The sequence below is a fragment of the Acanthochromis polyacanthus genome, chromosome 6 (assembly GCF_021347895.1).
Source record: "Acanthochromis polyacanthus isolate Apoly-LR-REF ecotype Palm Island chromosome 6, KAUST_Apoly_ChrSc, whole genome shotgun sequence".
Taxonomy (NCBI): Eukaryota; Metazoa; Chordata; class Actinopteri; family Pomacentridae; genus Acanthochromis; species Acanthochromis polyacanthus.
In genome coordinates, this window is record NC_067118.1 from 17,153,785 (window position 1) to 17,171,636 (window position 17,852).

General features: G+C 38.7%; 1 protein-coding gene across 3 annotated transcripts in view; it reads right to left on the reverse strand.

The window, feature by feature from the left end:
- mib2 (MIB E3 ubiquitin protein ligase 2) overlaps nt 1-17,852 on the reverse strand; it is a 52,585-nt gene that overhangs the window by 25,484 nt on the left and 9,249 nt on the right. For 2 of the 3 annotated variants that reach the window (XM_051949329.1, XM_051949330.1), the window contains exons 2-4: nt 9,073-9,474; nt 7,946-8,117; nt 987-1,093 (exon numbers count right to left, since the gene is read on the reverse strand). In XM_051949329.1, the coding sequence (XP_051805289.1) occupies nt 987-1,093; nt 7,946-8,117; nt 9,073-9,295 (502 nt within the window). In that variant the 5' untranslated portion in view covers nt 9,296-9,474. Of the gene's footprint in view, nt 1-986; nt 1,094-7,945; nt 8,118-9,072; nt 9,475-16,834; nt 16,994-17,852 lie in introns of those variants that run through there. The other variant, XM_022215280.2, reaches the window with a different exon arrangement.

Sequence of the window (17,852 nt, forward strand, 5' to 3'; positions counted from 1 at the left end):
TCCCCCTGTTGATTTTAGTAACATTAAAGGGAAAATAAGAATCTCCAATAAACAGTAAACATTTCCTGGTCACACTATTAGCACAAATTCTGTATCACAACAAGGTTTCAGGTCAATATACCAGGTTGTTAGATGTACAAAAACAACATCATTAAGCCATTCAAGTCAATAAGCTGCTTTAGTGACTAACCACACCAACTGAACCAGTGACCCGGAAGAATACATAGTAGGCTGGAGGATTCTGAGCATGCTCAAATGATCCTGTATGCACCTACCGCATACACAATTTAAGCCTGATGAGTGTTCTAACCAAACCCCAGGGCGCTTATTTCAAAGACACCAAAAGGACATTTTGACTCATTCGCTCTAGACAAGAAAAGGGAGCATTGCTATTCTCACAACAGTGACCCAACACCAGCAAACATAAAGACATCCTAACATCCCCCTTCTCTCTCCAAAAGGAACATTCGTGGGCTGGAATTTAACCCATTGATGTGAGACATTTTCAATTAAGGTGAAAACAAATTCTAACATCAACCTGTGCAGGCTGTTGCTATCTGGAAGAAAGAACATTTTTCAAATCAGAGGAAAGTCATAGTCATAAAATGTAACTGTAGACATTCGTGGAAATCATCACTGCAAGAAATGTCTCCAACCAGCGCCACAGACTACTAGTGAAGGAGCTTCTCAGTTTATGCCACTATACAGGGATGGAAAAAGAAATGCAAGGAACATACTTGTTACAAAACAGGCACTCAATAAAGACACACACACAGGCACAAACAGCCAGACACATCTGTGGGACAGACTCAGATGAGTCACTGGCAATAAAAGTGCACACATTTTGCAGGTTAATGAGATGTGAGGTTGAGGATGGTGAAAGACTTTGACAATGTACAGCTCCATGCTTAAGAAGGCAGGGGGTCTGCTGAGCTGGCAGTCCCAGGTTAGTGGTATGAACAGTCCTCCCCACACACACTACTCACCGTCTTGGTTGCCCCAGTCCCAGTCTGGTCCACGAACCACTTTAACTCCCTGGAAGATTCCTTTGAGGATGATCCGTGGGAGGTTCTGCCTTGGTGCCAAGCTCACTCTGTGGTAAGAGCACGGAGATCTAGCTGAACAAACTGCTCCATGAACCATCGAAAACAATGCTATGCCATTGAAAGTTGTGCTATGCAATCCTTCACACACGGCCTTCTCCAAGAATACCCCCAAACAAGCATCCCTGCTTTAACAATAAATTCAATAAAATAAATGCACTACAAAATGCATTCATCATGTTTAGGAATATTTGAATTCAAAATCATATGTTAATATTGGTAGTTTTCTTTTTCTTGCTTATTAAGGCAATGAGAGGAGTTTATGACACTCATATCATTATATGCACGATATACTGCATTTATGCATCCTTCTGGCTAAAGATATAGGACATGTCAAACAATACAGTGGCCCATTGAAATTGATCTAATGATCTTGGCTTCATTAGGTATGCAGTATCGTTGAGAAAAGAGTAAGATATCCTACTTAAAACATTGACTTCTGTTGTCCAATGAATTCAGGAACTCAGAAAACACACTGGAAGCTACATCAGTCACACTGGTATCACACTAACACACTATTTATTCCAAAACACAGAGTCAGACACAGGGGAGGCTGTCACGTCTTCAAAGGAATACATACCTTATGGTAAAGATTTGATCAGATCTTGGTGCAAAGGAGCTGCCTATTCCCATACTTCTTGACAAGATCAAACCCTAGCTTCCATTTCAACCAACCAGCCTTTTAAATAAACTCAAAATCATATAAAATCCACTATAATGAGCAAAAGAGAGTTGCTGTCTTCATGTCGCTCTAGTGGTGGGGTCTTGTTTAAAGTTAGTCTTAACTAACTTCATCCCAATTACTAGCCAGTTTTCCAGGTTTCCAGGCACACAGTGCTCTACATTTGGCTGTTAACACCGACTAACAGTAAATCCCATCATGAGACTGAGCTCGGAAGGTCTGTGCTGAGAATGGTGCGTCTGAAGACAGAGCTTTGAACCTAATCCTAGACAGCATCAGAAAGCAGATCACCTCAGGGCAAATCACAGAGCATGCACATGCTAGCACAAAATGTGTCTATCTAAATATTTCTGTGCACATATGTATTGCTTCAGATCAGACTATTAGGGACATGTAAAAATGTCTATCAGTGTCTTGATTGAACAAATTAGACTTAGTTCCGACAATCTGGGTTCACTGAACTGCTCACAAGAGGGGCACTGTTCATGACAATAAAGCTAGTTCATTAAGAGAAAAGCCTATCCTGAAATCTCAACATGAGACAATTTCAAGAGTAAAGAGGATATTGATCGACATTTGTCCTTGCCTCATGAAACATTATCATTACCTCGGTGTTTGTTTTTCAGAGCAGCTACTCTTTCAAGAGATCAAGATTTCTAATCCTGCTTGACCAAATGTCACCCCTGAACACCTACTGACACACAGAACAGATCAACAGTCAGCCAAGTTATAATTTTAACCTTTAACATAAAAGCAGTGGAACGTACGACATGATCTAACAAACTGAAAAGAACTGAGAAGTGGCAACTGTCAGAAAACACAGTGACACTAATATTCTTAGTAAGAATGGACTGTCTTTGTTTAAAATGTCTGGCCTTTGCATTTAGAGGGGCTAAAAGATTCAATTGCAATTTTTTTAGACAGATATTGTGAGACCCCTTTGATTTGGGTTATCATTTTTAAAAATCAAGTTTCAGTTTATTATTCACGGTGTATTGGATTTAAAACACGTGCTTACCACACGATGAAAAGCACCACAGTTACAAATGGAGGATGGCGTGAATCTCCAAAATCATTGACACAAGTTTACACCCTCTTAAACTGCAGCTTTTGTGATTTTCTAATTTCAATGTTTAAAATTCTCAAGTTTGACTTTATATCAATTGTGCATTCATATAACTGGATACATTTTTAGAAATCAGTCTATTGCCATCATCTCTAAAACATAAACTTGCTTTAGTCCTCACCTAACCTACCAAAGCTCCTGTTCCAATACATTTAGGAGTTTTAAGCAGTTTCATGAAGAGATAAGAAAGAAATATGAAAAAGTACAATGTACATTTGAACCAAGAAATGAGAAGAGGAATTCCAACTTGATGGCAAGAGCAAAAATTTAGAGAAAAATATCATACAACTCTGTAGGAGAGTGACAGGGATATTTGCATGTAGCTTAAATGTGACCACAGGGCAGAGAATTGAGGAGGTCAGGTGGAACAGTGTAGCCTGATGTTCACAGGAAGGATTAGACGCTGACTTGAACTTATAGGTTCCTTGAAACTGCGTGTGCGTTTGTGTGTTGAAGAGCCGATTAACCAACTGCATACAAACCCTCTCCTTGTAAACATATGGTCCACACATATGCTGCTGCGAGCATGTGAGTGTGTCAGCATGTACAAGTGCACTGTTTAACACGCAAATTTTGACAAAATGCAGGACTTTGTGAGCTATTCAGAACACAAATTGCACAGTAAAATGTATTCTCTTGATTCTACCCTTGACAACAGAGTTAAATGAGCTACTAGAGCTGCAGAGAGACCTTCAGCACATATTATTGCACCTTGATTTCCTCTGTATCCATCATCCGTTATCTAATGCATGTCTTCTAGGAAGTCGAGCATGTTAGCATACTAATCTGCACATCCGAGAACGGTAGCATGCTAATCCAGTTAAATCTGCTGTAATTACAATGGAACATTCATGTACAGCACATCCGGCTCAGGTCTCACACCATGTCTGTGTTGCTGCTACTCGAGTGTCAGTGTGCAGCAGCTGTGTACAGAGTTGACCACTTCCTATTGTCCCCTCAGGACACCGGTAAAGTTTTTTTGTCAGCAGTAAAGCCACCAACTACAAATAGCTCAACCCTACTTGAGTTCCCTTTAAAGGCTCACACATGTTCGGCCCACATGAAAGGAGTCCCTCTTAACTACACGAAGCCCAAACTTCAGGCTGCTCACATAAATCACTGCTGGCTCTACAGTGCATTATGAAACCAGGCTAAATTTGACTTTCCAGGCAAATATCAGAGTGTCCCATGACTGCCAGATTATAAATTAGTCTTTTGAAATGCTGACAGTAAAATATGGGTCAGTGTGGTGGGGAAATAAAGAAGCGCTGTGTGTCTAGCTCCACTATCTCCTTTATCTGATTAGAAAGTGGAGTGATTTTCATGTGATCTTCTCCCCAGTGTACACTCTGTTCTAGTGCAGGACAATCGCAACTCCATTTTCAATCAGATTATACAACAACGCCTTTGATAAAAGGATGTAGGGCGAAACAGAAAGGGCAAAGACTGAATGTTATTAATAATACAAGATGTGAATATGAATAGAATGACCAAAATCTATCTTTTAAATTTATTTTACGTTCATCTTCGTCTTACACAATTTTCATCATAACCACACTCAACACCGACTATGTGGAAACAATACATAGAAGTATCCAATAACTATGAAATTCCATTGTAAAAGTTAATATTTGATCAAAAATTCATTCATACAGGAGTATTTTCTAGAGAGCAGCAAATTAAATAAAAGCTAATAAAATGAAAACAGTTTGAAAGAAAACTTGGAAATAACTGAGCTAGGGATAAAGGTCCATTATAAATTAATATTGTATGGGCACTTAAGATTTAGTTTTCATTTAATACCTGCACCTTCAAGAGGAGTTTGATCCTGTAAGTGAAATTTCAATTCAAATTAAATCACGGTGAAAAAGCTTGTTTTGCTCACCAATGTGCAATACCTGAGCATGACATATTTTTCTAGTACATGAAATCTCACTTTAATTTCACCCCCAGCTAGTGTATAATTGAAAAAGGACAAGATTTGGAGAAGCTACAGCACTGGTTGGAATAATAAGTGGATTGGAAGCAAAGCTGGAGAGAAACACCTGAAGATATGGCCAGTCATACTGAAGTCAGTGGCCGTCAGAAACCAAATATGGAACAGAGTTGCCACTGGTGAATACCAAACCACTATTCTATGCGCTTTGAAAAATAAACACATGCTCTCTACAAAGACTTCGACCAGTGATGTTTCAAGATTTAATTCACATCACGGCTGACTGATTGAATTGGCTGAGTCACCGTCCTTTATGCCGTTTGTGGACATCAGTAAACCATTCATGTTTCTGGCTCCATAAAAATCATCTCCCTGACAGCCATAATGGAGAGCAGATCAATTCATTCAGAAATACTGTGCACAAACCTCTTGAACAGAGCCCTATTTTCTAAACCATTTTCAATAAGATTAGAGAAACTAATTAAAGCGACTCCAGTATTTTTGAAACATCGCACTGAATGTTAAGGTATACTACATTAGTCTTTGAAATCACAATCTGGAAAGTTTCTCTCTCTTCTATTAAAACCTTAACACGGCATAAATTACTTTAAATTGGTAATTGAGATGATTGATTTCAAATTATCTTGTGCTTAGCAAAATCATATGTGCTACGGAGCTGCAATTAATTTATGATTCTACTGTGATCTACACAAAAACTAGAGAAAGCCTATAGCAGAAAGACTTAATAACCTACAGCGACTTCTTACATTGTGCAAGAATCTTTGGACTGTAGGATTAGCATACCATTAGGTAAAAAAATTTAAATGGCAGCACTGATAAAAAGGTGCCTCATCCCTAAAAAGTAAATGATCTCTATTTGCTCACTTTTAGTTTTCCAAGTTTTCTTTGTGATCTCACATAAATGCAGTGAATAACATCTGAGTGAGACAAACAACTTCAAACAGGAACACTTTGACACATCAGCAAAGGCAAGTTTCTATAATCCCCTGAATCTGTTCTCTCCGAGCATTAGAATGCTAAATGACACTGCAAAGGTCAAGTTTCACTTAAAGCTCAAATCTACAATCAGTGTGCTGCTCCATCAGCATCCCAATCATCCATGACCTAAAACAAAGAAGGATCCCACCTAAATCCAAAATGAGACTTTAATAACATCATTATCTCATATTTAATGAGAATGAGATGGCTTAAAAACAAAACAGGAAGTGAGAACAAAAAAAAAAATCACAGTATTGCAAAGGATAACAGACTCAAGTCAAGAGCTGGGCTGCATTTGGAGCATTAGTGGTGACAATAAATTTGTTGAATTGCTGTATAAGTTAAAGCAATTCACTCAAAATATTAGAATATAGTAGTGTCTGTGTGTTTTGTCAGACACTAACAAATCTAATGGACACTTTTGGTTCACTTAACTGAATGAAATAATGTTTTTTTAACCTCTTGGAGAAAAATCTCACCCTGATGATTTAAAGAAATTGAAAAGAGTAATGAGCCATGGTTCTACTACCCATGCAGCATTCAATGGACAGCAGGCTCAAGAAAACAAATGGAACTGTGTTGGACCTGGACCAGGATAAACTAGAGAAAAAAATCTGGGTCATACATATCACCTCGTTAAAATGAGAACAGGCCATCCAGCTGACATTCAGACAGTGCCTGAAGCAGTTTGGAGCTTTACTGTGAACTCATGCAGAAGAGTGGATTCTGAAGGGAGAACTCACTCCAGTAAATCTAGATACATGGGACACTTGGAATCAGCTCACTAAACATTTATCAACAGCTAGGCCAACTGTGGTTTGCATAGAAAAAAAACAGCACTATTTAATTATACAATGGCCAACAAAAAAAAAAAACTGCTACATGTGATATTTAACCGTGGTGCTAATATTATAATGACATGATTAACAGTTTCTTGCATTTGAGAGCTCATCCCAGCTGGACAGGTCACTAGTCTATCACAAGGCTACACAGAGAGACAACCAAACAACACTCGCATTCACACCTACAATTTAGAATTACCAATAAACCTCAGCATGTTTTTGGACTGGAGGAAGCCAGAGAGCCCAGCGAGAACATGCGAACTCCACACAGAAAGTTCCCAAACCCAGGCATCTTCTAGCTGTGAGCTAATACTGCTAACAACTGAGCACTCATGCAGCCCAATTTATTATCTAACTGTACAGAATGTAGCATTACATATGTCTGTTGGCTAGAATGGACTGGCAGACAGATAAATTGTATCTTGACGCAAACATGGAGAACACTGGCTATTGATTCAAAGTAAGGCTGAAATGACTGACTCTTGCATGCTACTCTGTATCGACTGGAGGTGCTGCCTAATCTTTTATTATGTAATCTTACAGTAAGAAGTTAGGACAGACATTTTTCATTGTTTTCTGATGTATTACTCAGCAAATTTAGTGATTAAACAACAGAATATTGCCCAGATTAATCACTAAAAAATTCTTTGTTATTTGCAGCAGCCTTAGTTGAACAAGAAAGGAAAGGAAAGGAAAGGAAAGGAAAGGAAAGGAAAGGAAAGGAAAGGAAATAGACAAATCAGGACATCTCCTCTCTGCTCTAAGCCTTTTAAAACAAAGCAATGACTCATGAAAAATCTGCATTTACTGTTGGTACAAAAGAGTCAACAAAAGATATTTGACCCAAGTCTGTGATCATGTTGAGGAACAACCCTCTGGGCTGAAATATTTACATCTTAAAATGGCAACTTCCAGCAATGTTACAGCTATTATCAATTTTATACATCCTCTCCCCGAAATCCAGGTGACAGCCAAGCAGTATTTTAGTGTAACAAATATAAATTCAAATGCAGAAAAGCAGGCACGCATGAACAGCTTCTTTCAGAATGACAAATGATTAAAAGGAAGAGTAACCTATATTTGTATCTGGTCTGTGTGTTCAACAGACATCGGACTAAAAAAAAGTAATCGGCGGAAACAATAACACGTTTGATCCTTGGCCAACTGAATTTGAACAGAGCAAGACAAGCAAACCAACGACATCACAATTAGAATTCAAATGAATATAAATTGGGAAGTTGACAGCGTAGTACTCACGGCTGGGAGTGTGCTGTCTCGTAACGCTCGAAAGCGTGGCTCAGGTCGTGTTTGTTGTTCATGTAACACTGGGTGCACAGGTCATAGTCGAAGCACACCTTGCACTTCCATCGCATTCCCATGATGCCATGCTTCTTGCAGCTGTCACAGATAATATTGGAGTGACGTACCCCTGAAGGGAATGAAGAAGGGGTTAAAGAAAAGTAGGTGGGGTCATAGCATTGCAGAAGTTTCTGTTGGAAAGCAATACATTTTTCCCTAAAACTTGTCAAGACCTGTATAGCAAGTACTATACTGCTATCTCCAGAAGCATTCAGGGCATATGTCATGTCATTACTGATGTTGCTTATCACAGTGGTTAATATCATGAGATACGGAAGAACTGAAGCACAAACAGTATGACAAAAATACCCCCACCCCCTTGGCTCCTCATCGCTTCTCCTCCTCCTCTTTCGCTCCATTAATTGAAGGGCAAGCTTCTGAGGCAGAAAAATGTCGCTTGAAATGGAGCAAAATGCTAATGAGTCCTGCATTAATGTGTGTGCCATTCAAGTCCAAAATAGAGCTGGATGGCTAACAATGAGAGATGGTCCTTACTGTACCAAGCTTACTTAAAATGAGGCTTATAAAGGGTATATGTCATTTTGCAGTGAACGACAATGAGAACCTTTGGAGGCTCCAAAATCACATTACTCCAACAACAAAAGTCAGTGTGAATATGCCATATTTTCATGCTCTCTTTTCAAGAGAATGTAGGCAGCTGCAAAGAAATGCAGATTGAACTATTTTTCATGAAAAATCTAATAATTATCAGTCACAATAAAGAATTTGCAGGAAGAAATATTTGATAATTAAATACTTGTTTGGGTAGCAAACAATATTGTTCTGAGTATAAATTACTGTAAAGTACCAAAAGCTTTGGACACAATTTTACTTTGAAAAAAGTTATTGAACAACATAGTATTTGACTTATTTTGTGCAGCCTAGAAAATGGACAACAAACATTTTTATCCTGACTGTTCAATGTAATATGGTACAGAAACTACATTACATTGGTGCAGGCAAATTTCAAGACTCAGTGCTAACTTACTTCAAGTTGCAATATAACCCTAGTGTGGAGTGCTTACCAATTTGAGCGTTATCATAAAGCAGCAGGTCATAGGCACCCTGGTAGCCAGTACGGTAGTTGGTCCGTGTGCCGCTGTCCCACTGCACCACCACTGTTTTGTCTGGTGTCGTAGTACTACCCTGCCGCCCAATCTCCACCACTGTGCCCACGTGGCCCTCGCCATCATCCTGGTTTCCCCATTTCCAGTCCAGGCCACGCACCACACGCATGCCCACCTCCATGCTGCCTCTTTTGGCGCCTGGCCTACAGGCAGAGGGCAACGGCCGTGGCCTGGCTACGCTGTCACTTCCGCTGCAGCAGCTGCGCCTCCGAGGCTTCTGAGGTGCAGAGCCGGCGTGCACCGATGATATTGCCTGCAGCGATGGCACCAGGGGTGTCTCTGGCAAAAGATCTGGAGTGACTGGAAGAGAAGACAAAAGTTCATTGAAAGCTGAAAAATACAGCATTCACATTAGAATACTGCATGTACAAATTATGTTAATAATTGGCATAATGTACTAAAAAGTGGAATCTTCATGTGACTTTAACTACACAAACAGGTGATCCTTCTGGATCTATTAAAATGCTTTTAAAAAGTACATCACACGACCCGTGTGTTGTTTCACTATGCATCTGTCAGTGGCTGCTAAGGGACTCATAAAGCAACACACCATATGTCTCATTAATTTCAGAGTGGTGTTTTCCTTTTTGCTGGTGGATCATTCACTTGAGGTCTTGCTGTGTGTCATGGCACACTTCTGGAGAGACTGCTATGCCCTGCTGTGCTAATCAAGCCCTGACCTGACACAAACACACATACTTGTACTTATATCCTTAACAGGACAGGTGATTGGTCCCATTCCAGCCCTAAACCTTAATGATCAAACTACACTAGCAGTTATAGGGTGCATGTTGTAAACACAAAGGGGAGCATTCTAAAGCAAACAAAACAAAAAATATTTTTAAACAACAAAAACTAACTTTTCACAATGATTAAACATTGAGTTTTAGTTGGTGTTTTTTAGGTGTGCTGAGTTGAGGTTTGATGGAGTGGAAAGTGTAAGTCTCCACTTCCCACACACCTTTCTAAACTACTGCAATCATGGAAGAATTAATTCAAAAAGAACACATGATCATCTAGCTGGGATTATTTTGTTTTTAAAGTGGCCGAATCCAGAAAATGCACTATCCCTTGATAATTAGATCTAGTTCTCGCATAGGAATTATGAATTGATGTTGCTTTTCAGCAAGCAGACTGTCGACTAGACAGCAACCACTAAAGACAACTTGTCAATATTTCACTGCCTTGCTTTGTGAAATATGGAAATGAGAGCAACAGGAACAGGAACAAGCATAATATGGTCCAAGCTCCAACTGCCAGTTAGTGTAAGTACACATTTTACAGGTTATTTTTTTACTGAGTTGAATTCTCAGACATTAAATTAACTAATAAAAACAAATCACCACTCATGAAACCAACCAGAGATGGGCTCACCCATAGCAAAACTATTCATCCAAGTTGGGCCAAACTTAGCAGCCAAAAACAGCAACATTTTCTCAAAAATAAAAATTCGTAGTCTCTTTGTAGTAATTTGTCTGACTCTCACTATAATTCCAATAATTTAAACAATTCACACTCTTGAGTGATGGCACTAGTGGATAAAAATTAATGTTGGTTTGGGCTACAGACAAGAACTAATAATAAAACAAAACAGCAACTTCAGAGTGTGAAAGTATCACAGAAAGGAAGTTTAGGTGGAGAGCACGACCTCTAACTGCATCCATTAATCACATACGACACCTCAGAAATAATCCTTCAAACACTATTGCTGTGTTTTACGAAAACTTTAAAAGTACTCCTAATTTCTTAATGTAGTGCTATTTTGTTATCTAATCATACAACAAAAATGTTGCATTAATGGAAACGTGTAGCAGTGTAAATCAAAGGGACAGTATAACTTCCTGTGTACATAACTTTCAGATAGCAAAAACCCACAGAATGCACATCATGACTGTCTGCATTTAAGCTCCCTTCCTAAAGCATACAAATGAAAAAGAAGGACGTTTATTCAGTTTTTTTCAGATATGGCACATAAGGAAGGCAAACAATGCTCAGTCCTTCATGACAGTGGAGCACACATTCTTATTGTTGGCACTTTTCATCTTGAACATCAGCCTGACAAACACATCCTGCTGAACAATATTATGCAAGAGGCCTCAAGTGTTGGACAGGACATTTTAGCCTGCTTACATGTAATTGGAATTTGATAAACCTCTCTCAAATATTCACACTGACTCTCCAGCAAAATGAAGAAGCCAGCAACCCAGACATTACCAATAATCATATCACTAATCTAACCTTATTAAGTTACAACTGTAAACATACAGAATCATGACAGAGAATAGGGGATGTATATACCAGTAGCAGCAGCTGTACTGTGTGATTGGTAACTCAAAACAAGTGGCAACACAGTGTCAAGTCAAGTAACAACATTTAAATCAGGTGACATGTCTGACTTAGAAGTCCTAAGCAGATGGTGGTGCTACTCCATCATTGCAAGAACCATTAACTTAAACCCAAGTACAATGAAGTGATTTTTTCTGTGGATTGAAAAAACTTATTAAATGATTCATAAATGACATGTAAATGCAGTTTTTAACTTCAACCACACAAATCTAAATATCCTCCGTCATCTTGTAATTCATATCCAATGTGCTTTTTAGTAAATAGCCTAATAGTTCAACTACAGTGTTTACTTTAAAAACAAGACGACATGGTCATCAATATCCCCCGCCACATGTGATGTCTATAAGTCTATATCCAAAATAGTGATCAAGGGCCATAACTCTGTTAAATATTATCGCACAGGTCTCATTTTCGAACTTGGTCAAGGTGTCCATGGTGTGAAGCTACACACTAAACTTCGTAATCCTAGCTGTAATAGTTTCCGAGAAAAGCTGTCCCCTTCATCTCGGACGCACTGACGGACGGACGGAGGCCAAACCTATATCCCTCTTTTCCACTTCGTGGAGGCGGGAGATAATAATCTTTCCATGATAGGGTGGACAGATGTCTGTAAGCAGCTGAGATTACACTTGCACGCTTATCAAGATTATGGTGTCATTTTGATATTAATGACATCTGCTTAGGCATTAAAACATATGGAATGCAGGGGATCAAAGAAGAGACAGTAGGGTTTCACACTAAATTATCTGTCAAAATGACAGCTTAACCTCTTTTATGCACCAAAATAATATCCCAGTGATCTAATAATGCAGGATGTACACAGAGTTGTCATGGGCAGGGGACAGCTCTCATGGAGCTCCAGGCATTTTACATGTAAATGACTGACAATTCAATCATGATAAATCTATATCTGAGCCAAAACTCTCTACACTTAGTTCTACAGAAAGTAATTTTCATTCATTAATTGAAAAATACTTTAATTTGTAGTATAGCAGAGTTAATGAAAAGCAGTCAGCTGTGTAAAATCTAACCGTCAGAGTTGAGAAACTGTTTTGCTGGTACAGACGGAAAAACCTAACCTACTACCTACATTTAAAGCCCACATTTACCCTCCCTCTCCAACACCACACACTCTGCAGCCCCTTCCACACTTTTTCCAGGGACAACTTAGTGCTAACACTGATATCTTATCATTATTAAACACACCAGTACAGACAGCTCGACACAACATCGGGGAAACAGTGACTTAACGCACACAGCAAGGTCTTTTCCCACATCATCATTTAGTACTGAGAGAGATGTCTCTATTGCCTCTACAAAAATTTCATTTACAAATGCACACTTCAGAAAAACAGTAAATGCATTGTTTCAGCTGCATTTGGTAACTCTATTTCATAAAATGTGGCGATCTCCTTTAATCCCACTGCATTTTTTTTGTTGACAGATGGTGATTGCCGGAAAATTTTCTGCACAAGGCAACCCAGGAGAAAATAGGAGTGAAGCCCAACATTTTTTTGATAAAACAACTTCTTGCACGTATGTTTTGCCCCATGGAATGGTTGAGGTTTAAGGTGCACAGTGCTGCTGCTTTGGAGCAAAGTTGCAGAAAAAGAAAAAGAAAAAAGCAGATGCAAATAAAAATTTGCCATGCTCTGCAATGATGACTTCTGAATAAACATTTGTTATATAAACAGTGTCCACTCTCTGTTTGTTTTTGTGATTTACTCTGCCATGTTTACAATGCACTTTCACATCTTGTGTATAATGTCATCTGCAGCTGTCAGCAGGACAAAAACAGGACTGTGAATGACTACTACAGGAGATGAAATGCTGAACTAACAAGCTCCAGAATCTTCTATAACCATGATACTGTGTAGGCAAAAGAAGACAACAGCTATTACTGGTATTACCAATACTGTGACTGATAAAGACATTTTGTAGCCATCAGCTTTTATATCAGAGACAGAGCCAGGAGTGGAACCATCCCCCTCTCAATTCTAATCAGATGCTGTTCAATCTTTATTTAAAAATTAAAGTCCAGTAAATAATTAACCTAACAAAAGAAAACCAACATGGGGTAATTTTAGGAGTTTGCATACACTACAGGACAGAAAAAAGGCAACCAAATGGAGGTGTGTATAATATAGACTCATTTTTTGCTTCAAAGGTCCAGTTTTATTTTGTTTTTTGTATGAATGGAAAACACAATAAGCAAATCCTCTGAGTTAGCATGTTGTGCGGTTAAAATGACTAACATTACAACTAGATGTGATGTAAGTCAACAAGTTTGAGCTCTGTGGGAACTGGAAAACTGCAGAACATTCAGGGATGGTGAAAACTTTAAGGACAGCACTTATCAACAATTGCTGGGGAGGTTACTGTGTTGTCATGTGGCCCGTTGTGCTGCGGTTTAACCTAAACTCAGCCGGTGTTTACATCTGGTTGCTTCACTGCTGCTCTCACATATACTGTATTTCAATACAGTCACATTCCCAATGAGGCTGTTCTCACTTACATCTTCTTCTGTTGTCAGATGACAGAACAAGTACAAAAAGTGACTAAATCACAGCCGATTAGTAGTGCATGTTAACCAGCAGTCACTTAAGAGCCATTTACCAGCTGCTGTTCTTCATCACTAGAATAGTGATTTAATCACTGCAAGGTCATAGGACAAACTCACAATACACATGAGTAAAAAACAATGGCTCTGCTGTGAATTCTGAGATATTTCCATGTAAATTAGAGTAGAGCTAAAAGCGATAGGAAGTCCTGGTCTCACAATCATTAACATGTGTCAGCTACGATTCGGTCAACTGTTTTCCTCCTGTCGATCACAGATGCAGAAAGTCTTTAGATGTCTACCCGTTTGGAGCAGGGCTGACACCAGGGGCTATACGGTACTGGAGAAATTAACAATCTTTGCAGTATTTTGAACTGAAAATTTCAGACACATTCAGGGGGCTTTTGATAAAACAGCACAACATGGAACATTTAAATGTACAGTCCATGATCAACAAGAAACTGGCAGTTGGGAAAGGTTTAGAACTGGCAAATACCTAGAGCTATATAAAAGTAAGACATGTATACTGTGAAAAAGAGACAAATTTTGCCACCAACATTTCAAGGAGTTAAATCCATAAAAATGTGACTTATTATGGCTCAAAGCTCCCTGCTCTCTAATTTGACAGTATCCTCACATTAAACCTGTTTACATCTAACAGCTGTAGCTGCAGCATGAGTTCTGTTGTTCCAGAGGTATTCTCTCATTTCCCCTACAGCTCTCTGTGAGGCGGGGAGGTGTGTGTTGAAGTGGGATTGAAGGCAGTCCTGACCAGGGCACCTGTGTTGCTGAAATGTCACTGCCAATCTGTGACAGAGGGCTAAGACAAGCAGGATTACAGCTCTCTGCCTGCAATAACAGATGGGTTGGCTTCCGTCATACACACTGCTGGGGGCCAATCTGTGAGGGCAACGTCAGCCTCCTTCACACACAAACAGCCAGACAGTGTTTTGACCATGACACACATCCACACTTCACAGTAAACAAATGCACACACTAAATAAACGCTCAGTAATATGTCATTTCTATGAAGTGTACTAAAAATTCAAGTTTCAAATAGCTGCACTTAGTGTATATAACTGACAATTTAACTGCAATGTAGAAATAAATACGAAATTGATCCAAATAATATATTTCAGAATTACATTATTAGCAGCAGACTAAAATCATAATTACTCCTGGGTGTATAAAAAACTGATAGTATCCAAAACGTTTTAAATTTTACCGTTTAGTACCAACTTGTAGTGTTAAAACGATATATTAAACAATACTTTTTAAAAATGCATAATTTCAAACTGAGGAAGTAGGAACTACATAAGATTTTGTATTTGTTCCAGTTATGAATGTGGTATATATTCAAAACACTACAGCTACAGTGCAGCGAGTACAAAACACACAGTGTGAGAGTTCATTTGTGAATGTGGGACTGTACCATGTACAGCAATCTATCTTGCTGCCGTAAGGCAGATCAGCACTTTCTGTGAAAATGTCACCCAAGGGCACTCAATGTGAAATGTATGGTCGCACTGATAGTCCAGGGACTGCCAAATGAAGTGCTGCAATGGGAATAAGATCACACCATCTTGCAAGACCAACATCTCCACAGAATCAAGTAGAAGTAAGGCAGTGAATGTTTCAGATTCAATATAAGAAAGGTACATATCCCCACACTCAACTGGGTGGAGCGCCATAAGATCGAGAACTGTAGGTCAGTGGCATGACCATCTACAGAAGTGGATGGTTTCACAGCATTTCAAAAATTCTTGACACAAACAGCAAGAAGACGTAGCTCTGACTCCTGATAATTATCACAGAGCAGCTTCAAAATGGAAAGTGAGTCGGTAGTATAATTATTGGCAGGTCCAGTGCCATTAGGTCTGAGCTGCTGTGTGAGGCCTTAAAGTCCTGCTCTGTCCTGTGACACATGGTCTAACAGGCGGATACCCTCATTTGAATTTCTAATAGTTCTCCTTCCTTGTTCTTAGTTTATCTGTTTTTTTGCTCTCGAGCTCTTAATTTACATAGTTTTTGCCTTTTTATATCTTATTTTGTACATTACATTTCTAAATTTACACTATTTCTTTTATCTCAGAACCTTCTAAGTGTTTATTTATTAGTAACGCAATTTCGATTCTTGGTATGTCAAGAATTGACAATAAAGCTGACTTTGACAAATAACATTCCGTTCGCTCGTGTTGTTGTTTAATTGTCATTTTATGGTAACTGGGCCAAAATGCTTAGCAAAGTGTACTCTCCACAAAGGAGTTTAGCAACATCAGCCCTAATACCAGAAATGAGCAAAAGCCTGCTGTAACTGGTTCATGTCAGAAACATCTGGTGGTCAGAGGACTTCCAGTAAAGTCAATAACGACCCTGAGTAAATAATAGACGTGCAAAGATTTCCTCAGTGTATCAGTCTGAAAAGAAAACTCTCTGTTCTATATTTCATGTTTCTTTATTCCTTCGGTTCAAATGAAATGAGCGCTTTGAACATCAGTTCATAAAGAGATATATCCATGAGACAGTTTGGAGTTTGGAATAAACACAACTATTGAAAAAATCTGCAATGTACTTTACTGTCAAATTTGAATATCTGCTTTGCCAACATCGTTTGACAAAATCCTCTTAAAACTGAACACGAACAAAATACTTCACACAAGTAAAATATATCCCAAGAACCTTTGAGTAAAAATAACACTGTAAATTTGAACAAACTGTGCCGATTATCAGATTATAGTATAATATTATACTCACTCCCCATGATCTTCAGTCCACTTTTGAACATGGCTACACTTGTATGATTCCAGTTTGTCAAGACACCACAATCTTTGCACTGCTTCTATTCCAGGTCTACCAGCAGGACCATCTGAAATCTCCAGTTCTGTGAAGCACCCACTAACAGCGGAGTGAACCCTTTCTGGCACAGCCTTTGTGTTTGGTTTGCTGTGAACTTTGATCTTTGCTTTGGAACATGCAGTTTTTCTCTGGTTGTTGTTGTTGTTTTTTTTGTCTGACAGTTGTTGCTCAAGGACTGGACAAGCCTGATGCCTTATCTGGGGGAACAACAGACTGGTTGAGTGGCTTAAAGAAAAAAACTCCCAAATGAGCAGTGCTGATCCAATCAGAGAAGTGGTTCAGGTAAATGCATCACTCTGGGATAATGAGCATTGTCAACCCCATGGTGTGGAGAGGCTTTCATCATTTCTTGTGATTGCTGAGACTAAGCTCTTGCAAAATAAGCTAGAGTCACACAACTTCAGGTCCAATTTTAGACTCTATCTTAGTCTATCCACAGGTTTAGACTTCTAGTAAAACATGATTCTAAATGTCATTATTGAGTCACAATCTGCTACCCGAGTATTAAGCTTCCAGTTCATACTGACATCACTCGAAAAAAACAAATGTTTAAGTCTTATCTCGGTTATGACTTTCTTGAAAATCAATAGCATATTCTTGACAATACAATCATCCTACTAAAATGAGTTCCAATTCAAAGCAAAAAACTGTTTCAGATGCCTTTGGCAGTTTCCACTTAGAAAAAAATCTTTTTTAACTTTTTTTTATTTTACATGCAGATGCGTTCCCTTACACTAAATAACATGCAAAAGTTTCTGGTCACTCAGAAAAGTCCTCACTTTTGAAAGAAAATCATTTTTTTTCAATGAAGACAACACTGAATGAATCAGAAATATAGTCTAGACATTGTTAATGTGGTAAATGACGATTCTAGCAGGAAACGGCAAATTTTTAATGGAATATCTACAGAGGAACA